The sequence below is a fragment of the Patagioenas fasciata genome, chromosome 15 (assembly GCF_037038585.1).
Source record: "Patagioenas fasciata isolate bPatFas1 chromosome 15, bPatFas1.hap1, whole genome shotgun sequence".
In the NCBI taxonomy this organism is placed as follows: Eukaryota; Metazoa; Chordata; class Aves; order Columbiformes; family Columbidae; genus Patagioenas; species Patagioenas fasciata.
The window spans coordinates 10,329,659-10,355,649 of NC_092534.1; the positions used below are offsets into that span (position 1 = coordinate 10,329,659).

Consider the following 25,991-nt stretch of genomic DNA (forward strand, 5'->3'; position numbering starts at 1 on the left):
CCGGTTAGTGTGGTTTGTTAACTTGTAACTTGGTGCTTAGCAAACACATTACTTCAGGTGAACCTCAGGCTATATGTGGATTTATAGGTCTATTTATGCACAAACGGCTTTAGGTTATTTAATTTTTAGATAATTGTTTATGTAATGCTAATTATTATGTAAAGGGCCTGAAGCTTTGATACAAGTTAAAAACCCCCTGTATTCTAATCAGTGTAATCATACACATATTTTGAAGGACTGCAAATAATGAGGGTGTTGGCTATTCTAATTTGGGGGAATGCTTTTATCTTACAAAGCTCATGATCAAACACAGACAAGAACAAATCTGAGAAGAGAGCTGTGTCATACTTAGAATAACTTAAGTCTCTAGCAGTAGCCATTGAATAACAAGCGCTGAAGAAGCTACAGCCCAGATAGAACAAGGCTTTCCACACTTGTTTTGCAGAATGATTTTTGACTAAAAAAATACCATTAAAAAAGCAGTGAAAGTTTAATAGAGGGCATATCAGCTTGACATACATTAAAATAATTTACATAATTTAACTACTTTCCTTTACAGAAGGAAACTGTAATTGCATAGAGCACGTCCTTTTCCTAAAAGCTATATACATTGACATATGGAAGAAGGCACAGAAGTATTTCTGGAAGACAAGTACTACTTAAAATCTGCAGTTGCTGTAGGTCCCCTTGCCTTTCTCTGACAGCTTCTATCATAGAGTCATAACGCTGGGTTATTTTATGTGTGTGGTCACACCAGTATGTTGATCCCGTTATGCACCGTAAGCAGCTGCTCTGTAGCTGCTCAGAATTCAAAGCCGAGTTGCTGCAACTGCCACTTGGGTCCCAAGAAGGGACGTGTTCACATTGGGGGTGGAGGGCAGTGAAAACAAACGAAGGCAACATGTAAGCAAAACTGCAGCATCACAGGCCTTAAAAACAGGACTTGGACTGAATTGTGTTCAGAGCCATTTAAATGGCAGCCTTTAAAAATAATTTTAATGAAGATCAGTGAAACAAAGCCCTTTATATAAACAGTTTATTTACTCTAAACAGCAACACAGACAGAACGCCATATAAACACAAAGGAAGTGATGCAGAATAAGGATGCTGGCTGACTTTGGATCTCAGAGGCTCTTAAGCAATAACAACCTAGTTTCTGAAAGATAGAAAAACAAATTCAGGGAGGGAAGGGGGTGGAGGGCATGATTTTTTTCATACAGCCAGCTAAAGGCTAAATATAGTTCTAACATTTTAAAGCATGCCTGCATCAGATAGCAAAGTAACTAGAGATACTAGTGAATTTATAGAAGTATAAAAGTTTATAATTTTACAGCAGTTGAAATACTGACATCAATATTAAAATAAAAGCAAGTTTTACATAACAATCAAAAATACAAAAGACTGAAGGAAGAGACCCTGTATGAAAAAACTGGGGGCAATTCAGCAAATTTAGAACTGTATACAAGTGGCGAATATGGAAAATGGCACACATACAACCCCCTCCCCTAAGTGGATATTAATTGTACACAGCAACATTAGATTTTGCAAAAGTTTTGTAAACAAGTTCTTGCCAAACCAATCCCTTCCTTTTTAAGATGCTGCATGACAGATGCTTATGATGGTGCAAACTTCTTGGCTTGTGCTCGAACCCTCTTTTCATATTCCACTCTGTTTTGGCTGAATAGAAGAAAGAGAAAGGGTAATTACAGTCTGAGAAACCAGAGGCCACATCCTATTGTTCTTTTTCTCTTCAATATGAAACTAAGTCATTGCTGAAGACAAAACCATTGGATAGGAATCTGCTGAACACTACAATATATTAAAGGCTCTTCTGGACCATTGCTCTGATAATCTCCTGTGGAGGGAAGTAAGGTACTGTTTAACCAGTTACTTCCCAAACGTATCTGTTGTCAGATGATTCTGTCTGACTTCAGACCATACCAGTCTCTGTAAGAGGCCTCAAGGCCAGCTGTACCTTACATGCACACCATCTTTTTCATGTGAACATAAGTTTTCCACTCCCCACATTAAGACCTGAGGTCATTAACAATAAATTCCTGTACCCTGACAGCACAAAGTGGTTGATGAGAGTGGTTCACTAGCAGTTGTTGGACTTCATTCAACTTTAAAGTATTGTCTTTACTGCTTTGGGGAGAGAGGAGAGGAGAGGCACTCTTTCAGAAACAGGCAAGCGATAATGGTGTGGTAGTTTCAGCCTTTATCCCTGCAGACCCTGACTCGCAGTGACAGGTTTATCCTAAGCTTCAGCTGAAAAAAAACTAGCTCAATGTCTTGAAAAAAGACACTATAGTTTCCCAAGTCCAGTACACTCGCTACAGATTGATTAACAAGCAAGTACTACTTCAAGGAGCTATGACCAGTCATTAAGCCTCAGACTCAACACATAGAAGGGCAAGTTCTTTGTTCTCCTTTCTTGGGCCAACAAAGGATGGTAGTAGCTTAGTAGAGCATCCATTTACATTCAACACCATATTTTGTATTAGCTGTCAGAAGTGTCAGTCAGGAGATAAACAAAGCTTTGCTACCATTACTCATGTGCCAGAGGTAGTTTACAGTGATTAGATTTTGCAGGCAGCTTTGCAGTAAACTTAACTTACTTTCAGCTATGAAGGCTTGCTGCAGTAAAAAAACAAAAGGGCAGCAAATTATATCATCAGAAGTTGACAGTTTGGAGGAAGAAGAAATGAAGCCAATTTGGGTCACATCCAGTGACCAATTACCAGCAAACAGACTGAAAATACTCTAGTCTCTTCTCATAAACAAATAAGGTTATATTGCCTTGTCACATGAGAACACAACCTGGCTGTTTGGTCCGCACACACACCACCACCTGCCTCAGCAGGTCAGCACATGGAGTGCTGGAGTTACAGCACCAAAGCCATCCTGAGAACGAGAACAAGTATTCTAATCGGAACACAAAGTTTATTCTTGAAGTTTAACAACTTGCCTATATAATATCTATTTAAACACCACTGTGTCTTCCCCACTACTTATCAACTCTGCCAAATTACAGATGCATACACAATGCTGCTCTGTGGAGCTGCTTCTTCCACTCATTCAGTAGCAAGAGACAACACTCCCCTAGACCACAGAAATCTAGTAACTCATCTGAAATACCATGCATGTCCAAAAGACATAAGGAATATAAATGGGAGACTATATATATTTGAAGTAATAAAAACCATGTAATAGTTTATTCTCAGTAGTTTTTTTCTTGAAGCACTTACAATAAAGCAGAAACAAGACCAACAGAGACTATTTTTGTTCATACATGTGTGTGGGAGGTGATTAAAAATCCCACACAGACTATTTATACATGTACAAAGTATATTATTCCTGCCCCATATTCCCTCAAGAGTGGCTTTAAAAAAAAAGTAGGGGGTTCTGCCTCATAATTAGTGGCTCCCAAAGGTGCTGCCTACAGCTGTGGCTGCCTAATTGTCTTCCATGTACACTCAGTCCCATCAAGTCTTCAGCAGATACTTGAAAAATAACATTGAACGAGGCCTTTAATTAAATCCAAGATGCACTACCTATCCCCATGTTTGTTTCACCCACCCTATAGCAGATATTTTTGACATAGCTTGCATGTGAAGTCTCATAAAGTGCCATTTTTCAAAACTGGCACTCTCCTGGAGACTTGCTCTTCTGTTCAGAAAGTTAATTCCACATTTCCATCTTGGTCATTATTTCAGTAGCTGTCAGTGCCAAAAGCAAGCATTTGTTTAAAGTGTTTTGCTCCCATAAAGATTATAGATCAGCCAAATATTTTTAATGGTGGGAAAAATTTAAGATTAAGCCAAAAACAAAACAAAAACAAACAAAAATTAGGAAAAAAACCTTCTTAGCTCTCAAATTATCACCTTTCCTAACCAATGCAAACTTCACAACTTTATTCTGCTAAAGCTACAAATTTTCTGTACTTCTTAATCTATTCTTTTGGAAGATATAGTTTTCACAAAAAGCTGCAAGTTTCCTAGAGCAGTCAAGCACCTATAAGTTAGAAGTTACCCCTGTACTGATGAATGGGACTTGTCACGCAACTCAGTTTCCTCTGTCACTGGTCCATGAAATCACTGCCTCATCACTGCTACTCAGCCTTTAGGGGCAAGGATTCTCTGATGGGCTGGAACCAGGACTCCGACTGCTTTACTGCTGTTGCAATGTTATTAAAAGCTCCACTAGCTTATGAATTGTGAAGTTACTGTTTTGTTCTAGTTTGGCACAAGCTAGAGCTAGGCATCTCCACAGGACACAGCCACGAAGCCAAAATAATTCCCCTGATCACTCCTAAAAACATTTACATGTTATAGTGTAAGTAACAGACAGCTGTAGACAATATGACAGCTTTCAAGCTAATACATACTTACCAGTAAATTGTGTAAGCCTCTGCTTGAGCTGGGTCTTGAATATTTGGTTCATTTAGAAGTTCTTGTATTCCTAACAAGATCTGTGGAAGAAGGAAGAGAAGTAACATTGGCATGGATATTACCAAGAGACATTCAGTTAAAAAACCCTTAGAAACCAACTGTTGAAACACACAGTGAACATCTTACATGCACATCAGATAAGCAAGCAAAGCAAATAAAAGGGCTAAGAATATGTCTAAGCACAATTAATGACCTGTTTAATTGTGATTGCTGGCCTCCAGTCCTTATCCTCCTCTAAGATGGAAAGACACACTGTGCCTGAAGGATACACGTTTGGGTGGAATAATGGTGGTTCAAATTTACCTGACGAAGAGAATAGAATTACTTGCATGTAGCACTATGATTAAGATCAGAGAGTTGGTTTAGACAAAGTACAAACCTGGCCAAAGACACTCCCACCACCCCCACAAAACGCCACACAGGTTTCAGGAGCTATTAATACGAGTTTTCTTCTTGGCTCAGCCTTCACCTAGAGCAGGAACTCCATCACAGCTCTGCTATCAATCCAGGAAATGTAACATTATCATTGTGATCAGTAATCTTTTGGTTTAGGAACAGAAATGGACAAAATAGTTTGTAGCAGCATTGTGAGAAAGACATTTTTAAACCAATCCTGTCTTTCCTTTATATAGTAGCACGTGAGGCTACTATATAAAGATATTGCCCCTCAATCATCTCTTCTCATGTTAAAATCCAGGAAGTTCCACACAAAGAAAACTAGGTTTCTAGCATTTTTCCAGTTTCAGTTTTCCTTTGTGTATAATCAAGATGCACTGAACAAGAGGAACCAATTTTAACTTGCAAGAGTGACTGAAGGAGTAGGATTGTGCAGCTCTGCTGCCACTCAATCTCTTATTCTGGCATTTCTTTAACCTTTACAGCACTTAAATGCAACAGCCACCATCTCGAGTAATGTAATGAACCCCTGCTTAGCAATATATGAAATATCTACATGTTAGCACAGTTTTCTTTCACAAGTAAGTCTTGCTTATGAGCTCCTCAATGAAATTCAGTAGGAACTCAAAAGTTGCATTCGTAAAAAGTCTTACCAGTCTCATAATACTCATTTTAAGGACAGTTCATTCAACACTTGAAAGATGTGCTAGTTGGTATTTTTCAAGATATTCGTGTTTAGTTAAAAGATGTTTCCCCTTGTGTTACATGCATTTAGTTGGTAACAAACAAAAGGAGTAGCCAAGACAACCCAGCTGAAACACTAAAATGAAATGAGAAATTAACCACTGTCAAAAGAGCCACTTGTAATCACTGTCATTGTTTTGCAATGGTAGCCAATTCAAGAATGAAGAAACCAGGCAAGGCAATAGATATTTTCAGGTTTCTAAAGTAGGTAAGTTTCAGATGGAATAAGGAATATTCAAAAACTTCACAAGGAAACTAGGTACCTGAAGATATCTGCTGTACATAGTATCAGGAAGGGAACAGTTCCATGTTTTAGAGCAAGTCAATTAAAAGGTTAAAGTTGATGGAACTTTTTAACCATTATTTTGTCTAAGTTCTTGCCTTCTGAAATCTTGGCTTAAAAGACCAACTGAACAGTAAGAACATGCACAGGGATTTGGTCTAACCATGCCTAACTATTAGTTTCCAAAGTGCACTGGTCAAGTAGCAAACATTTGAAGTGGTGTTTATGTCCAACTTTGAGCAAACCCGCACACTAATATACCTCTCCTCTCCCTATTTTGTTATACTGAGCACTTATTTCATCACAGCTTTCTAAATGCAATGTGCTGGGTGGGGAAAAAAGGAAAAAGCAATTCTCCTTTTAAAAAAAAAAAAGATCTGTAAGAAAGTAATAATAATTCATAGAACCTCATGGACTAGTTTATCATTGTTCTAATAAACCTGTGGGTTTAGTCATTTTACTTACATTTTGGGGGTGAAGAAGGGTAGTCATCCTTGAAAAGCATCCGTAGTTTAAATAAGCCTCCTTCCCATGGTGTCTATAAAATGTTATGGTAGAGTTTAGATTACAGCTTTCAAAACTTTAAAGCAGTAGCATGAAGATTTTACGTAAGTATTTAAAGGTGACATCTTGATGAGGTACATATCTGTCTATCAGGAGGGATAATTTGTTCTGGCAGAACACAGGAGGATGAGTTTTTCCTTACACTGTTCAATTGAAGCACTAGGTGCTTCTTTAAGTACTAACTTGAGCTGTGTGGACAACTACCAAAGTACTAAGCCAAGTTGTAACAGCAATGCCATGTTCAGCATAAACTGAGGCAGTGGTACAGAATCTGCAGGTTTTGCCTACACACTTCTCAGAACCTAAGAAATGAGGTCTTAAGGGGACAAAATAAGTCCTGTATCCAACACCAAACACTGAAGACTCAAAAGAATGAAAAATCACCACGTAACAAATCGTATAATCTCAGAAGAAACAACTACATCCAATTAATTAAAGAATAATCTCTACATGCTAAGTAAATGCTTGAAAAGTAGAACCAAGATGCTGTTCAGACTGTCAGACTGGCAGTGTACAAAATCAAAGTAGTTTCATGCACTAATGATTCTTTCCACATGAAAGTTTGCATTTGTCCTATCCCCTAGAACCAGATCAAGCTGATAAAAACAAGCAATTCTGGTCTCTTTTTTTCCTTCCCTTATTATTTTCTAGAAAAGGACACAGAAGCTCAAGTGAAATCAGGTGAAAAAAAGAGAGTACTATTCTTCTCGCCCTAATACAAAAAGAGAAAATTCCACAGAATGGAAGGTAATGAGATGTCATGTTGATAACACAGAACTATTTTCCACTAAATCCAAAAAGTTAAAAACCAGTACTACAGCACTTCTCTGGGACTGAAAGGTCTTGTGATTTTGCAGACAAAAAAATGTCAGGCGGGTAACCAGTAGAGGCAAAATTTTGGTACTATTAATTTTCAAGTTTTAGGGCTTAAACCAGCATTTATTAAGAACAGAAGTCACAATTATCCCTGGCGTGAAGCAGAAGATCACCTCAAGTTTGCTCAATGCAGGATTCTTACACACTTGTCTGAAAACTTCCATTCTTAAGGTGTTCAGTGCCAACAGCTGAAAAGGCTCATGGTGTGTTTTGTCCAGTATCATTCTTGGCTCACTCCACCTGGATTCTGAAGCAGCAGCAGGATCCAAGTACTTCTGTTCAGCTACGTGTAAGGTTCGCTCTCAGGTGTCAGTGTAATGCACAAGCAAGCTTATGCTAATTTTCACCATGAGATGTTAGGACAAGAGTAAGTCTTACCCCTTTCTTTCCTGGAATAGCACACTCCCAGTTCATTAGGTTCATTGTGCCATCTGGATTTTTTGTAGGTACTGCTACAAATCCCTGAAACAAGGCAGAAAGCCAAAGGGTGAGGATTTCAGAAGAGGCACTTGCAATACTTTATGACATGTTATCTTTATAGGGAGGTATTTCTTTTTGTGCTACATAGCTGTAAGCAGCTTTTTGACTTAAAAATAATTTTAAAAAAGCACATCAGGGTAAAGAACACCAAAATAATTGCAGAAACAGAAATTTGACAGTTCTCATACTTACAAATGGATGATCTTTTCTCCAGGCTTTTCTCTCCTGTGCAAGTCTGCTAAGAGCTATGCCAGACATATTCAGAGTCCCTCTAAAACAGAAATAATTGCTTTTAGTATGAACTTTTACTTATCCATGTTTATAAGCCCTGCTCACTCAGGAAGTATTTTGGCCTCTGATATCCACTACTATAGCCAAGACACACATTTTTGCACACCTTGCAGACGTTAACATCAGGAATAACATCAAGTTTCCCCATGTCAACAACCTCTTAGTTACTGGACTTGACCTACAAAATACTATTCCCACCTTGTGTTTTATAGCTGAACCACATCTTAGAAACAACTTTGATAGCAGCTTGACAACAGAAACACTATTAGTAACAGCAAAAGTGCTCAGACTTTTCAACTTGTGCAACTGATAAACACATATGTATCTCCTTGCTACACCACAAAAGGTACGGCTTGCTTCTCTCGGTAAACATCTGCACTGCTCCTGCTTCTGGCAAGCAGGGGAACAAGAAATGTTTGGTTTAGACTGTAAATTCCTGCTGAAAGCCAGTATTCTACATGAAAGCAACACAAGCATAGAACTTAACAACATCACCCAGTTTTGCAGCGATGACACTATACATAACTTCTAGACAAGAGCAGGAACAGACGGCAATGCAGAACTGAGCTAAGGAAGAGCCAGTGCCCCACTCATTCCACACGGCAGGTTTTCAATCCAGTATAAACCAAATGATCTTTCTGCAGTTTCACTGCCTTAAGAACAGCCAAGCGTGGTGACCGAGACTGCAGAAGCAGCACGTAGAGCGTGGTCACTACTGCAGGTGAGGCAAGAATAGGTCTAGATACAATGGTTGCAACTGAGTGGTGCTTTCAATTCCAGGGGAGGATTCTCCCACAACAGCAAAATGAGAGTTCACTTTTCATTGCCAAACTGTATCTAGACTCAGGGTTTCATTAGCCACACAGTCAAAACAAACTCCAATTCTTCCACTAAACAGTATCACGGAACTAATGAAAGGAGTGTTACTGCTCTATTAAAACAAACATTTAAACACTGGTTAAGAATTATGCAAAACTCATGTTCTATTAACATGTAGGTTACTTGTAAGAGTATTGCAGTCTGCTACTGTAACCATATGAATCGTAGCTCACAAAGATCCTTGTTTTAAAAATCTCACACATTAATGCTATGCCATTTAGCATTATGTTCTCATTGAAAAGATTTACAAGGCACTGACCTATCCCATGTAAGATACATAGATATGTTCATCTGCTATACCCTTTAAAAGATCAGAAGACAGCACACTTCCAATTTAAATACTTACATACCAGAAGTGGCTTAGCAGTGCAGACACCTTAGATAAGAGTCTTCAAAAACACCAGATTAAGAGCTTTATGCAGTTCCTAGGACACCTAGTATTTCGAATCCCTCCTCCTAGCTTTTTTCCCCCAAGTCAATCTTGCATGGATGGCCATAATCCATAACTTCAACTTCAAATTCATGTCAGATATAACATTTTAAAAGGGACCATTAACACTCAGTAAACATGCACACACACAAAATCCTATATCCAACCCAATATTCCCAACACATTTATCTGTACCTTGGTTATGTCAGAAGATTTGCTGGACTTAGTCAACACAAACTTTACACGCGACTTCAGACTTCAGTCTGTTCACACACAGATGTGCAGCCACCAAAAAGATACGGTCAGAACAAAAAACTCTTCCTTACCCAAATTGTACAGGGAGTCATTCTAAACATTTTGTGAGCCCATGCCCTTCTAACAGATATAAATGAACTACTGAGTATATGGCAGAATTTCAGGTGTGCTGTTAGTGTGTGGTGGTCCACCGTAATAATACTAACCTTCCCATAATAATTTCAGAAAATTATTTGTGCTTATAAAGCATTCAAATATTCTTAGATAGTTTAGTATAACTCAGTTACCTTTTCTACCAAGAAACATATTATAGGATGCTTTCAAATATGTGAGTTAATTTTTCCTGTAGCTAAGAGACAATTAATTACATGCACCTCAAGGGAAGTGCCAGCTTCTCAGAGTGCATATAAACAACACAGGTCCTACAGAACATCACCAACCAAGTAACTTTTCAACAGAAAAAAAACCAAGTTTTCAGGCTCTTGCACCCTGCTTGCTTTTGCAACTGGTTATGCACCATACTGTGCCCTAGCAAATTAAAGATTTTCTTATGTTCTATAAATCCCTCTTCAAATCTTGAGACATTTGACTTAATTAAGCACTGATAGACTACATTGGGATGTCCAACTCGTTTTCACCAGGGGCCACATCAGCCTAGTGGTGGCCTTCAGAGGGCCAAAGGTAATTTTAGGACTGTATAAATGGACTACTGCTGTAACTACCCCTACATTTATACAGTCCTAAAATTACATTCGGCCCTCTGAAGGCATCCATGAGGCTGATGTGGCCCCTGGTAAAAATGAGTTGGACACCCTTGGACGACATCCAACATTTCAGCATGTATGAGACCACAGGCTTCAGGTATGTGGTCTCCACGGGCTTCAGCTGCCCTGACAAGGGCAGACAAGCATCTAAAACCTCATCACAAACTGCTGCCAAGTAGACATTAGAGACAAAGACAACTGAAAGCCCACTTCAAAAATTAAGATCCTGTTGTATAAGCATCCCCTCAAAAACAAATCAATCTATTAACAAATTGCCAATATATATTCTCTAGCAGCTCTTCAATAAAATAATTTAACTTAACTTGAGCTCTGCTGGAGCTTGAGATAAGACAAACAAGGACTGATCATCTCAATATATATTTTGGTCTCAGAAATTATGGAGTAGCAGAAAGGAGTGAGATACTAAGTAGGTATTCAACCTGAAGATGTGATATTCTCACTACTAGTTTTATCTTCTTCAATAATTTATGTGCACGGTTTGGTTGGGTATTTTTTTCCTCTCTCTCCTTTGGAATGGTAGTTTGCCCAAGTATCTGTACATTAAGTTTCGCTCTTGTAAGCTTTTGAAATAACTCACAAATGCGAGACATATCTATTAACCTGATAGAGTCAAAATTCAAAGACAAAACAAAAACATAAACAGGATACACATCACCAAAACCACACACACACACACAAAAACCCGGTTCTTAGGGTTTTGATTTTTTTTTTTTCTTTTAATATCACATCTGATTTATTTTCTTCGCCTTGGAAATCTACTGCTAATGAAAAGAACTGAAGTCTCAACATATGTATAAACTACACCTTTGGAAAGAACACAAACTTTGCACGTAAGGAAGCACATCAACCCTACCTTGCAGGGGCCACAGAAGCCTAAGAGACCAGTATTTATGTTTTGTTTGGTTTTAATCTCTCCAGACACACCCTGGCACTAGGAGGTAGCAATGTCCATTTCACTGCTACAAACTCATTAGAAAATTAATAGAAACTTCCAAATTTACTCAGCAGCTTACCTCTGCTGCTGTTACTACTATTTTGGAAAAAAAGGCCAAAATAAACCCAACACACTCATCATAGGTGCAAATCTTGCGTTCCGTTACAGATCATCTTACCCATCTACACCCTCTGATGGGGGGAAGAGGGACCCTACTTCCAGATATAAAAACAAGTCTTGCAAAGAAGTATTCCCGTGCCACAGGAACGGCAATCACACCCACAATTCTGACCCATGACAACTCTCTAAATACAACAACATCTTCTTTAAGTCTCAAGAACATTCAATAGCTCTTATTAATTAATTACAATTTTTTAAAAAACCGTTAAGATTGCTAGCCTCACATTTTTACTTTAAAGGTTAAACACTAACACTGAAAGCAATTATAAGTAATTTGCCTCAAAATGACACAAACTTTAGTTTTCAGAAGAGTGGGGCACGCCAGCGGCTGAGGTTTAACCAGAGCACAGAACTCCGGGCTGGGACACTCAGTCTCCTCCAGCCCGCGGCACCAAAAACGCCCCCCAGGCGGCACCGGCCGGCGGCGCAGGGAGGAAACAAAAGGCGCCGCGCGGCCGCGGGTCTCGGTGCCCGCCCGGCCCAGCGGCCGCAGGGGCCGCGTCCGAGGCCCGCACAGGGCGCCCCGGCACCCGCCGGCTCCGCGTCCGTAACCGTCGGGGCCAGGACCGCTCCACGCAGGCCCGGCGGTTCCCGGACCTCCGCGGTGCGCCCGGCCCGGGCACCCAAGCCCCCCGGGGGCGGTGGGAGGCGCAGAGCCCCCCTCGGCCGGGCAGCGATGCCGCGGGCCCAGCCGTGCGGCCGCCGCGGGAGCCGCCAGGCCCGCGTGCCCCGCCGCTGCCCGTCCCCTCGCGCCACAGGCGGCGAGCGCCAGCCCCAAACCCCTGCCCCAGGGCCCGGGGCCGCCTGTGCGCCGCGCCAGGCCCCGCCGGGCCCCGCCGCCCCGGCCCCTCGCCCGGCCAGGCCTCACCGTGATCGGCCGCAGCACCCGCGCGTGTCCCGGATTGAAGCGGCAGCGAATGACCCGGATGTTCCCGACTTAGCTCCCCCCCTTTGTCTCTGGAGTTTCCCTCCCTCTTCCCTCGGTGCGGAGCTCGGCCGCGCCGTGTGTCCCTCCGCCCGACCCGTCCGTGCCGCTGCGCCGGCGCAGAGTGACCTCAACCGCGATCCGTCCGCCACGCTTTACGCATTCCCGCAACACAGGACCCAGAGGTGGCGAAAACAATGCCAGAGCGCGGAGCGCAGGGCAGAACCCCAGCAAGGCTCTCCCAAGCCAAATCACTTCCTCATGCCCCCGTCGACAAACTGAGTGAATTTTTTTACCTCGGGCTCCGAGAGAGTCACCTGCGCCCTGAGTAGTCCGGTCCCGCCACGGGCGCTAGCGCCTGTCCCGGGACGCGCTCAAGCCTGGCTGAACCCGCCCCACTGCTCCCAGCCGGGCTTCTGATTGGTAGATGGGGACGCTGCCTTGGCGGGCGTTCGCAGGTGATGGGCAGGCGGGAGAGCCTGTCAGAGGGAGCGGGGGCGGGGCCGGGCCCGGAGCTGCGGCCGCGGTCAAACGAGCGTCGAGTGGCAGAATGTTCTGAGCAGAGGAGCGGGTGGCATCATCGGGTCCAGCTCCTGTCTCTGCCCAGCACAACCCCACGGGTCACACCGTGTCCGAGGACATTGCCCAGTCTCTTCTTGAACACTGTCAGGTTGGGGCTGTGACACCTCCCTGGGAGCCTGTTCCAGTGTCCAGCACCTCTGGGTGAAGAACCTTTTCCTCATGTCCCACTGACCCTCCCCGGCACATCTTCCTGCCATTCTCTGGGGTTCTGTCGCTGTCACAGAGAGAAGAGCTCAGCCTGCCCCTGCTGCTCCCCTGCTGAGGAACCTGCAGCCCCATGAGCTCTGCCCTCAGTCTCCTCCAGGCTGAACAAACCCAGTGACTTCAGCTGCTCCTCATTTGGCTTCCCTTCCAAACCCTTCACCAGCTTTGTGGCCTCTTCTGGACACTCTCCCCTAGCTTTATATCCTTTTATCCTGCGTCTCCAGCCCTGCACACAGTGCTCCAGGTGAGGCTGCTCCAGCGCAGAGCGGGACAATCCCCTCCCTGCTGGGCTGGCTGTGCTGGATGCACCAGGACACGGGTCCCTGGTTCCTCATCAATCAATCAATCATAGAATTCTTTGGTTGGAAGAGACCCTCAGGATGATCAAGTCCAACCATAACCTAAGTCTAGCACTAAACCCTAAGAACCTCATCTAAACGCCTCCAGGGATGGCAACTCCACCACTGCCCTGGGCAGCCTGTTCCAATGCCCCACAGCCCTTTCCAGGAAGAATTTTTTTTTGCCAATATCCAATCTAAACCTCCCCTGGTGCAACTTGAGGCCTCTTGTCCTATCACTTGCTACTTGGGAGCAGAGCCTGACGCCCCCTGGCTCCAAGCTCCTTTCAGGCAGTTCAGAGACCAGAAGGTCTCCCCTCAGCTCCTGTTCTCCAGCTGAAGCCCCCAGGTGCCTCAGCTGCTCAAACTTGTGCTTCAGGCCCCTCACCAGCTTCGTCGCCTCCTCTGCACTGTCTCGAGTACTGGACTCTAAAATAAATCTGTGATGTTAAGCAGGGGGATCTGTGAGTTGTACAAAATGTATGCGAAGTGAATACTTAAAACTTGGTACATGTTATTTGTGTGATTATATATCCATAACAGTGGGGAGTACTTCCTACTATAATGATCAGCAACAGTCATAGTAAACACAAAATACTGTCATTTCCCAAATCTGAATAAACATGACGTCTTTGTGACAGAAGTTTTTGGGGCAGCAGAAAAGGATACATCTCCTTTACAAAGGAAAAGGTATTACTGCTTTGAATCACTGTACAACAATGCAACTCCGTTTTATATCTGAAGTGCTAAACTAGGAATATCAGTGATATTACACCGTCCATGTCAACATTAACAGATTTAGAAAAGGAAGATTTAAGACATCACACTTTAAAAGGGAAAAAACAGGTTTATTTCATGCAGTTTACAATACGCTAGTGTTATGAAAAGGAGGTTAAAAAAATACCCACACACTTTTAATTGTATATTTGTTTTAAAAAGGACGGTTACCTGTAACCATCTTCAAATGATTTGGGAAGCCCTAGCAGATTTTCATCCAGGGAAATTCCATGGATTCAGTTTCTTGTCTGTGCTAAGAGTTTTGACTAATGCAAAAGCATTAAAACTAGATCAAAACTCAAACTTTGCTGCAGTAAGAACACTTCAGAGATAATGAATTGGCACAAAATAAAGTGTTATTGCTAATCCACTATCCAGGAAATAACATGTTGCAAGTATGGCCACTTCGATATTAACACAAAAAGCTGATGCACAACTAATTTGGAGACCAGCGATTTGCGGGAAAAGGAACAAACACCTGTTGAATTGGGTAGCTGGGCCTACAGAGTCCACGGAAATTAGATCTTTCGCAGCCAGGCTCGGACGAGGCTCAGGACAGCAGCAGGTGGAGATAGATGCCATTTGATACCCCTTCGGTTTGGTCATCTTGTTTGAGTTCCAGGTAGACAGGTTGGCAACGTCTGTCTTACCGTGCCGTGGCACTTGCCTCATCCTGGCAAGTGCATGAGCCAAGTTAAGTTTGAGTAAAGTTGTGCATAAGCTTCTGGAAAAAATCTTCAAAAAGAGCAGGAATCATGTACATAAATACATTAACTCTTACATTTCAGATGACCAGGCCTGGAAGTCTCAACAGGTGCTAAGTCAGATCAAAATTTAGGCTTAGCTTTCTAAGGAGAGCACTGCCACAGAACCTCCTCCCCTTCCACATACCCCCAAAGCAGCAAAAGAACTGTTTAAAAACTTTCTCATTATAGCAGTTATTAACCCACAACATCCCAAAGAGAAGCCCTTGATGGGCCCAGAAAGCTGTTTGCAGCAGCGTCTATTCATTGAACTTCTGAGAAAACTTTATGCCTCGACAGACCTTGCTAAAGTGAAGGACAGCCAAATTGCAATGAAATATCCAGCGACAATTTCCTGCGTCAGAATCTTCCTCAAAGTCTCTCTATTGCCAGTGCTGTCCAGAAAAGCTTTTAGATTTCAGCACAGGCAATAATAAAGTGGTGGGGAAATATACTGTCCTCTCTAGGGCATTCCTCACCAAGCTGGATACTGAAATCCCAAGCCATATGTGAACACTTGTATCTGCAATTGGTTCAGCCATTCATAAAAGTTGTTTTAGAGTCTGTGAGCTGAAAGAAAAACAGACGAGCTGCTTTTCCAATGTTACTTGTCTCCAGAATTTCAAATTAGCCCTGGAAAGGATCTTAGCCCTTAGCATTTCTGCAGTGAAAATGGAAAGAGTTCCTTCTGTCTGACACTCATTTAGGCAAACTGAACAATAAGGTCTACTTAGCCCTTTAAAACCTCAGTTCACTAAGAAGCCTTTACAGACAGCTCCTGATTGTTGTGAGCCAAAAGAAAGAAAAGTTATATGACACTGAGCTCAGAGAGCCTTCCACTTAAAACCCCCTAAAAAACAAACAAAACCCCAACACCTGAATATTTATACCATTTTAAGAATCAACAATTCGACACACAAATCCAGGTAAGATCCTGAGACTGTCCTTAAAGCTGGACGTAACTGCAGTCGAAACTACAATGAAGTACCAGGCAGCATCCTCAGACTGTATGCATCTCAAAATTGTTGTGTCAGAAAAGACACTTCTCCAATGACCACTGGAAGTTTTAGTCCTAAGCTAACAGGTACTGTTAATAACAAAATCTTGCATCTTTATATGGGCCCCACCTTTTGGAGCTGATTGAAGAAGTTAATTTGAAAAACTTGAAAGAAGCTTTTGATGCGGTGAGAAAGAGAATAAACCAGGAGAATGGCACTTTCTGATTTTATCACATCTCAAGTGAACAAAATCCCAGGCCTCATCTCCAGACTCTTTCATTTGACTTTGATCTCCATGAAAAGCCCAGTATTCACTTTTTTTCTCAGTACTTCTCAAGGAATATACTCCAGTATACCTGAATGACCAGACAATACATATTACAATCTAGTTTCTAGGTCATTTCATTCAATCAGATACTACTGGATTTTTGCATCCTAAATTCATTTTTGTAATACTAACAAAAATACTGCTATCTATTGAGTGTGTGTTAATTTACTAGTGGTCACTCCCTGTTGCTCAAAAAGAGACTGACAGCTCTCAACAACCTCAACAGATGCTCACAGAATACAACGTTCTGTTCTGAGCAGCAGTTTTCTGAAAACACCATCATCCTACTCAACAGCCCCGTTCCCCATGCATGCCTGCAAGCAAATCTTTTGTTTAACCCGATAGGAGTTCTCTTTTTCCTCCTGAAAAAAACCAATTCTCAGAGAAAGAGGAGATTGATTCAGTTTTGGTGTCTTCAGGAAATAGTTCTGTTTCTAGTCACTCACAACTGTGCATTCACATTGCTAGAAATGGAGCTACACAGCTACTGTCTGAAGAAAATATGAAGACAAAAAAGGTTGGATGGATACATCAAGCTCAGTTTCTTAAGAAATATCTTTTACTAATGCTAAAATGAAAGCTGGAAGGAACTTTTATCATTACAAGAAACCTAGCTGAGTTTGAAAAAAAAAAAACACAGTACATTTTCCAACTATGCTGAGTATATGATTCCAGGGACTGAAAGTTTAGTAGAGAATCAATATAAAGCTTCTAAATACAATCAGGCCTTTGACACACAAATTATTGTGGGATAACAAACTGTTCTTGGCCGTAATCCATGGAGACTCCACAGTTAATGGGAGAAAATTCCAGGTAGCCTTTTGTCTTTCATTTCACATCTTAGAGGCCTCAGAATGACTTGTTCATTGCAGATAAACTCCAACTTAACTGCCACCTGAACAAGTCAAAAGCATTTAATACAAAAATGTCACCTCTGATACAGAAAATTAGCCTCTGACAAAACTTAAGGCCAAGAGTACACTGTTTCCTAACTCAAAGGAAGAAGTTGCTCTAGTCAATTTGAACTTCTCCGTTTTTAAACAAGTTTTGCGAGCAGTTTGTCATGCAAAAGCCTTTAAAGAATTTAACTGAAAATCCACTAATCACCTGCTGCAGTAACGTCCTGTTCCATGGACAACATGCCAAACAACTTCACTGAATATTCATATAGCAAAAGGGTAGAAAGTCAAGTCTTCCATAGAATTTACATTTTCATGAGAGGTCACCTTGATTAACTGCTACGTTTTGCGATTTCCCCCTTCCTGCTTTATTTCCGTCTGCCAAGATCTCTTTGTGCTCAGGATCTGAAACTCTAACCTGGAACACTGGTTTAAGAACGGAGCAGCTGTGCAAATCCACAGTCCATGTCAAAGGCTTTTGCAGCATAGCTCTTCAACTACAGGCCCCAGTGAACCCATCCGCTCTGTGCAGTCACAGGCAGTTCTCCTGAGGTAAATACAAATGACAAAAAAGGGACAAAGGACTCCAGTTTACACTGTCTTGGTACATTACCTCAGCCTGCAAGATCTCAAGAGACCAAGCAAAGTTTGCAAAACCTCATGATGCAAACTGGACTTTAATGCAACTACCTTGTTACTGTAGCTATTTTTATTTGAAATTACAAGAGTCAAATAAAAAGAATCCAAACTTATTTAGGGATCAATTCTTAATGCCTTGAAAATGCCACGCAGTAGCACTTCCATCCATCTGATTAAAGCAATAAGGGCATTAGCAAGAACAGGAAGGTAGGTAGTTCAGGTGGACTCAAACAACAGCATATTTAAAATAATTTACAAGGTACCTGCCTATTAAAGTTTGGTTTGTTTTGTTTTTCTTAAAAATATTTGTGAGGTATTGGAAACAAGTGATTAACCACTCATTTTCCCAAATTTGCTACAACAGGGATACATGTAAACTAGATTACAGGTAATCTCACCATAAAAGCGTGTTCTTAAATGGAAAATACTCCAGTGGAATAAAAACATACTTAGAAAAACACACTCTTACATATTCTAAATTTGTTCAGTTTGCTCAGTTTGTTACTCCTGCTTTGCTGCTGCCAGTCTGGAGAATTTCACTTTATGAAACAAAATATTCTGTCTTTTCTGGGGTTAAACAAGAGAGACAACAGAAATGCTGACTGAGAAGCGTCATTGTACAACTGATACTTTAGGCATTAAAATCCACTTAGGCCAATGCCAAATTACTCTGAGAGCACAGCAAGAAAACAAGAAGAAACATCGTTGGCTGCAATTCCATGAGCTGGGGAGCTCAGAGAGTCTGGTGGAGTCATGCTGTTCAAAAACACAGTGACTACTGCAGCAGAGGAAATGGTTTAATACGCAGTTAACACAGACAACTGTTACGCTTATTTCCAGATACACAAGATAATCTGTTACTATTTAGGGGAAATCTGGGTGCTAAATTTAAGCTGATAAAATATGGGTGCCTAAAAAAGTATAAAAGTATAAACATTTCCCCCTACACAATTACATTTTTAGTAAATTCAATTAAGTTTTAACATCTTAAAAAAATGACAAACGTTTTATTTGTTGTTGTGGAGGGGCCAGCAGCTTCCTTGTGCAGACCACATCCAAGTTGCAAAATGCATTACAAACCCTTTCAAGCATTAGACACATGGACAAAACATTTAGCCCATTGCTGAACCTGCTTAGTAGAAACGGTTTTTACAAATTGTTTCTGCCAAACTTTTATCGATGTATAATAAGTCCTTAAAAATAAAAAGAGTAGGCCCTGGGTGTTTGAAAAATCAGGCTTTTGTGTAAAGGATTACCTAGAGTATAACCATAAATTCTGAAGTTACTGAGAATGAAAACTGTAATGTCTTTAGAATTCAAACCAAACTCGTAGCTTTTTGCAACTCCCTTCCACTGCTTCCCTAAGTCAATGAAGTTTGATAGTCAATTTCATTAAGTGTTTTAAAGATCTGCTAAAGATTTTGCTCAAAACATAGTGTATTAAAAAGCTCCAGTCTCGTGTATTAGCCTTCATCAGAGACAAACTAATGCAGCTGCACCAGATGTTTTCAAACAGTGTTCTTTAACTGCATAGATGGAACAGTATAGAAAGAGAAAGATTGATTACAGGTATCCTGAAGGTTTGAAGCAATTAAGTTTTGCAATTGGATGAGCTTGTGTTCACACAAGGTTGATTTTAATCCTAGTCGCAGGGATCTAGGACTAGCCAGCCGTATTTCTGTGCAACCTTCAGCTCTTGAGAAATCTCTACCATAATCCACAGAGGTCAACGCCTATAGGCATTTCATAAAAACACAAACACACATGTGAGTACAAGCATCTCAAAAGAAACAGAATGTTCAATTGTTCATTTTAAGTGAATTTTGATTCCCCTTCCAAACATCTGGCTAAGACTGGAGCACAACTTTCGCAGGAGAAGACTGTTTCAACAGAAGGAACTTCAAGAAGAACTCAGATGAAGGCCATTTTCTCTGAGCTTAGTCTTCCCTTTGGGTATTAAAATATGCTATAAATCCAGTCAATATATACACCCTTCCTTTAGAGAAACCTTTTGTCTGTTGTGTAACTTTTTACGTGCTAGTTTCAGTTGATCTCCTAGGCTGTTATTACGTAATAGAGCATGTCACAGAGACATAAGGAATGTGCAGTATAACACAGTCAGCTGGGGCTGCCACTGGTTCTGAAAACAATGTAGGCCCAAATATTTGCATTTGTAGGCTGCAATGTGTGTGTGTGTGTCTGTGTAGCACCAATTACATTGTCCTTTAAATGTTTACAATGATTAGTAGGAAAATGTCTCTGAACTGATCAACATTGGGTCATCCAGCACCAGATATTAAGTGCTACATGTCTCGGAGGAAAATATGAGTGCACGGTCATTTCTTTTCAAATGACCAATGACCAGTGTCAGTCAGCCCACAAGGGAGTACAACCATGCACTACAACCAAAGCTTAACACACTCCCACACCATCTATTCTCATTACATAATCTTGCAACACTTTCAGCCAGTTGACACCAGCTTAGAGGCAAAAATGGTTGAACCCAGATCAACAGAAAATTGTCTAAATCAGATTTTTTCTTGTACAGCCGAGCCTCTTCAGTGTGACAATTCACTGCGTCTTGGAATAAAAGAAATAAAGTGTCACCGTTCAATACTGTCTTCACATCCTGGAACCTCGTTCTTGCAAAATCTGAAACAGACCAATAAAAATTCTATAAATCAATATTAGCTCTGTGTCATTCCTAAAACATGGAGGTCAAAGGGCAATATAATGAGTATTTCAAATAACTGATAAAGTGTCAGCTGGTTCAAGAACTTTCCTGAAGTCTGTGCTTTAAGGTTGAAAAAAGACAGATTGATATATACAATGTCTACTATTAAACATAATGAAAACAGATGTAAATCACTGCTACGAACTGAGTATGATTAATATAACCAAAGCTTAAGGGTTGCTGGGTGTACAAAGTAAGCCATTTCACCTCATTCTAGTTCTGAAGATACTTAGGTCCTGTGTGGTAAATGAACTCTGGTACTTCATTAGAAATTGAATTTAATCTTCATTTTTCCTGTTCCCCCAAGATGTCCTTAAGTCTCTGAAGTTTCAGTTGCAAATTGTGTCCTATGAGTTAGTACTGAAAACATGAACTAGCAAGTCAAAATATGCACTAATGGCACACTGGGCAAGATGATGCAGGAAGCTTCCAAAGGCAAAGAGTACGAGCTGACACAATTTAAATCAACACATCCACTTAAAATCTGAAATAGATACCCAGGTTTGGTCTTCTGCATGAACTATAGTCAACAAACTACATTTCTTCACCGATTTTTACTATGCTGTTCAGACGTACAAAGCTTATCAGCCAGACTGACAATAAGTGCTACTCTGACAGCAGTTTTAAAATATTGTTACATTAATATTTTTTTCTTGTGCAAGATCTCACAAGTTTTTTTTAGGGATCCTTGTCCATATGAAAATTGTTCCTGTGGACACAGCACATGGAACTCTTGATGCGTTACCGTGTCCATCATTATCCTTTGAAACGTCCAGGCCAGGCAGCTGAAGGCAACGCGGGCTCTGACTTCACAAGGAGGAACAGATTTCTCCATCTGTCTAAGGAGTCTGATTCTCCCACTGTTACCAAGGAACTGAGATTCCCATTATAGCGAGCAAGAGGATTTTTTTTCCCTAAAAGCAGTCAGCTTGTTTAATATTCACTTTAAAAGGCACATATTAAACCTATGTTAGACTGAAGTCTAACAGAAACAAAACATCTACCCCTGGAAAACCTAGGAATCCTTGTCTCTAGCACCTTGCCACATGAAAACCACTTATTCTACTTCCAATTTGACAATTTTTTTCCTTTTTGTTTCAAGTTTTTTTGGATGCTCCAGTGAGGAAAGGATCCAGGTCTCAGGATTTGCTGTCCAAGCACAACACTTCTCACGTTGCTGCTCCACATCAGCAATGACGGGTCAGCTCTTGGCTCACAGCACTGCTGGGACGCCTTTCAGCAAACTGTAGAACCAACAGCGACAGAAGCCAAATAAAGCACTAAGCAAAGCTTCAAATGTACTAAGGGAAAGTCCTTAACAACGTTAATCTGTAAGTACAAGTATCTCTAATGATACTTCATTGTCTTTTGCTTCTTGACAGCTTTCCTAGTACTGGGAAGGGCTCTTGATTTCAAAAGCTGAAAGCAAGCAAAGGCACAATCCCTGGAAAACGGCAGATCTATCTCTAATGTAGAATTTCCTTTGATGATGATTTCAGTGTGATCTGATGTTAAGACAAACACCTCATGCTAGTGCTCAGTATCCCCCTCGATCCCAGGTGATGTGCGGGATCTGACCGCAGACACAAACCCTTCGGTCTTTGTGCTTGTAGGTAAAGGTTGGCAGCCACTCAGCACAGCAATTTCACATACGGTTTTAAATCAAAAAAGTCTAGGTGTTTGGTTTCTTTTTAACATTGTTAAAATGTTGATAATTTAACCTACCAGCTCCCACTGCCAAGCCTAATATGTCTTTCACAGCAACTGTAGTCAAATAGGTTCTCAGCTGCTTTGCACAACCCCTTGGGATTGTTGAAGGACTGGAGTTCATGAAGAGCCCATCACCATTTGGGTGCCTCGGGGACAGTTCAATGTTCGCTTAATAAACAAACAAACAAACAATCCACTTCATCACTTGTTTACTGTGCTTCCTGCACTACCTGGGTCTTGCTTTGTGCATACCAAGTTCTTTTTCATTTCAGATGTCACTGCAGCTACTTTAATAAATTTTCAAAATACAGAAAAATATGTTTCCCAGGGGCCATGACATGCTTTAGGGTATATTTTAGATGCAAACATTGCTCATTTCATCAAGATAATTTACTATGTGTACTAAGCAAAAAACTGTAGGAAATTTCCAAGTGAATTCTGTGAGGAAAAGCCAGGCCCTGAAAATTGCTAAACAACTGCTACCATGACATATTCCAAAGGGATTACACAAACTTATTGACAGTGCCATTGATACCTGCTTATGGCATCGTAGTGTCATTGTAGCTTTCATACAATGATCTGGATGCAGGCTTGAAGCCAAAATTCCTGAGCCTTACTGGAAGGTGAGGAAATGCATCAGGAGTTAATTTTATAAATGTTTCATACATAAACTCTTTCCTTGAGTATGTGCTGTTGGTCACAGCTGAGAAGAAAGTGCTGGAGTAGATGTCCACATAGTAGATACCAGTACGACCCAGCAAATGCAGTCAGTAAATGACGCAGTCTCTAATGGAGACAAAGACATGGCGGAAATAAGCATCTGTGTAGTTAGATAATATTATTGGACCTACTTTTTTTTTTAATCTTTCCAATTTAAAATGAAACATTTGTGTTTATTCTTTCTTAGAAGATAAAAAGTACTTCTAAGACTTAGGACTATTTTCTGCAGCTTCAGAACACATGCAGTAAGATAAAGCTAAGCCAAATCTGGATGCTGAACTTGGCACACTTCACTAAGCCAGTAAACACAACTTAAAGCAGAAAATTCTATCAGATCAGGCAATATTTTAACACACTTTGCTTGGTACATCTTCTGTAGCCCATGCCTTTGCTAAAGGGTGATTTCTGAGCAGCTGGCTCTCGAGACGTGTTCCATGCCCCTGTTCCGAAACTGTGTGAAAGAAGATCTTTTGTATTCATGGCCAGTGACTTTATCCAAAGAAGAAACTGAATTTCAATTATCAGGAATACTATCAAAATTGTGCTAAGTAAATACTGAAAGGATGACTGAATCTCTTCTGCAATTTGAAATTCCTTCTTTTTTTCCTCTGAAAAAACCTTTGATAAGACTATTCAAAAAAATTTTAGTGGTTTGCAGAGGTCAATAAAATTTGAAACCAGCTATGGTTGGTCTTCTCCCAAACTGCTAATAGCTAGGATTGAGGAGTACGTCTGGAGCAGAAGCAAGCACAGAAGAAGTCTTCATTGGAGAACATGCTCTTCTAGCAAATGGGTGACTTCACTGACAATGCTGCTCTGCCCATCTGAAAGATGTCCCTGCCCATGGCAGGGGGCTGGACTGGATGAGCTTTCGAGGTCCCTTCCAATCCCTAACACTCTGCGATTCTGTGATCCAACCCAACCCTGAACACTTCCAAGCACGAGGCATCCACAACTCCTCTGGGCAACCTGTTCCACTGTCACACCACCCTCCTAGTGAAGAATTTCATCATTATATCCAATCTAAATCTACTTGCAGTTTAAAAACATTGCCCCTCATCCTGTCACTACAGGCCCTGGTATAAAGTCTTGCTCGATCTTTCTTATAAGCCCCTTTTAAGTACTGGAAGGCTACAATAACATCTCCTCAGAGCCCTCTCTTCTCCGGGTCAAACAACCCCAACTCAGCCTGCCTTTACAGCAGGTGTTCCAGCCCCCAGACCACGTTTGTGTCCCTCCTCTGGCCCTGCTGCCACAGGTCCATGCCTGTCTTGTAGAGGGAGTCCCAGAGCTGGACACAATTCTGCAGGTGGGGTCTCACCAGAGCAGGGCAGGGGGCAGAATCACCTCCCTGCCCCTGCTGGACACGCTGATTTGGATGCAGCCCTGGAGAACTGGCTTTCTGGGCTGCAGCTGGATACTGCTGGCTCACGTGCAATCTTCCACCTACCAGCATCCCCAAGTCCTTCTCTCAATCCTTTCATCACCGCACCTGTACGGACACTGGGAACTGTCTTGACCTTGGTGCAGATTTGCTGTGTTCCGAGTTTTTTTTTCATCCTTCTGTTCTGCTTTTCCTCCAGGTTCACCAGATCCCAAGGTGACTTAGCAACTCCAAACAATGCTGAACGGACTCTCATATCCCAGGGGCCTGACTGCTTTTTAGGGAAGCAGAATGTGGGATCTATTTCCTCCCACTCCAAATAAATCTGCTGCAGATAGAATAGCTTTTTAAGGACTGTTTGTCTTTCAGGCAGCTTAAGAATCTTGCATTCAATTCCAGCACAATGCCAGTTTATTTTTTTTTTCAATAAAGCTTCAGATTTGATCCATTTCTTGCAGCCATTCCTGAACCCTTGGAAAAAGGCCTTATTCTACCTCAGCCATAGTTCCTGTTAGCATCAGTTAAGAAAATAATGCGAGTTCTTCTTCAGCCATGCGGAAGCAACACTTCCAAGATAAGTATAAGGCTGCTTTACAGCTAAAGAGTTCTAGTGTATAGATGAGAAGCTGGAGTTCTACCTCATGCAATTGTAAATAACTTAATTTACACAGGCTCAAGTGACCACCCGCACATTGCATCACTGAACATTCAATGGCAAGTTATCGTCTCAAAATTGGATAGCGGAATAAATCTGAGCAGTGCTTGCAGACACATTAGGAAAAGGTTGCTAAAGTTGTTCTTTCCGATGCACCTTTTGTGTTCTTCCACTTGTGACTTTTAAAGTACTTCAATCTTCAATAAGATGTCCAACTTCTGTGAGGAGGACTTGATCCCTCCCAGGAAAGAGTGGTTTCCTGTGATAAATGTAACTATAGCACTGAGATCACACTATTTACTTATATTGGGCAGATCTTGATTCAAAAATTATTGGTTTCAAAATTATCAGAAACACCACCTTTTGACTATGTTGCCCTTCAGTCAAGTTTGCTAATTTATTGCTGAATCAGACATTTACTAAAAATGTATACTGTAAGTTTGTATTGGATGCCTCTACATGTAAAAAAAAGAAAGACAGAAAAGATGGTGCACAGAAAATAGAAATAAAAAGCAATTCTGACCCTAGAATCTACACAAAGAAATGTTCTTCTCAGCAAAGCCTTAAAGGAACCAATCGCAATGCAGTTTATAACAGCAACACTTAATTATTCCATCAAAGCAGCAATATCCAGAGTAGGAATTCCATCTTTGCTAACCATGTCAGAACGATAATCACAAACACACACAGCACTGGGACTAGCCAAGGGACAGCACTAGTGGGGTAGGAACTGGATGGGGCAGAAAAGCAGCTGGGCAGAATCCTAGGGCAGCTAGTGCTCACCATGACATTTACACTTAATCTGAG

The 25,991-nt window shown here is 41.2% G+C and overlaps 2 protein-coding genes across 4 annotated transcripts in view; both read right to left on the minus strand.

The window, feature by feature from the left end:
- Window positions 1-1,022: 1,022 nt before the first annotated feature.
- On the minus strand, window positions 1,023-12,892 carry UBE2I (ubiquitin conjugating enzyme E2 I). 2 transcript variants are annotated; one of them, XM_065851060.2, is made up of 7 exons: window positions 12,770-12,892; window positions 7,987-8,065; window positions 7,693-7,776; window positions 6,340-6,412; window positions 4,645-4,754; window positions 4,392-4,471; window positions 1,023-1,677 (listed from the first exon to the last, which is right to left on the minus strand). In XM_065851060.2, exons 2-7 carry the CDS (start codon window positions 8,050-8,052, stop codon window positions 1,614-1,616), a joined length of 477 nt encoding a protein of 158 aa, XP_065707132.1. In that variant the 5' UTR covers window positions 8,053-8,065; window positions 12,770-12,892; the 3' UTR covers window positions 1,023-1,613. The 2 variants fall into 2 exon arrangements, with proteins under 2 accessions (XP_065707132.1, XP_065707131.1); XM_065851059.2 differs by lacking the exon at window positions 12,770-12,892 and adding an exon at window positions 12,417-12,511.
- A 1,532-nt stretch (window positions 12,893-14,424) lies between these two features.
- The window catches only part of LOC136108535 (BTB/POZ domain-containing protein KCTD5), a 33,760-nt gene continuing 22,193 nt past the window's right edge, over window positions 14,425-25,991 (minus strand). For both annotated transcript variants that reach the window (XM_065850378.2, XM_065850380.2), the window contains one exon: window positions 14,425-20,633. In XM_065850378.2, coding sequence (XP_065706450.1) covers window positions 20,604-20,633 — 30 coding nt within the window. In that variant the 3' untranslated portion in view covers window positions 14,425-20,603. The remainder of the gene's footprint in view (window positions 20,634-25,991) is intronic.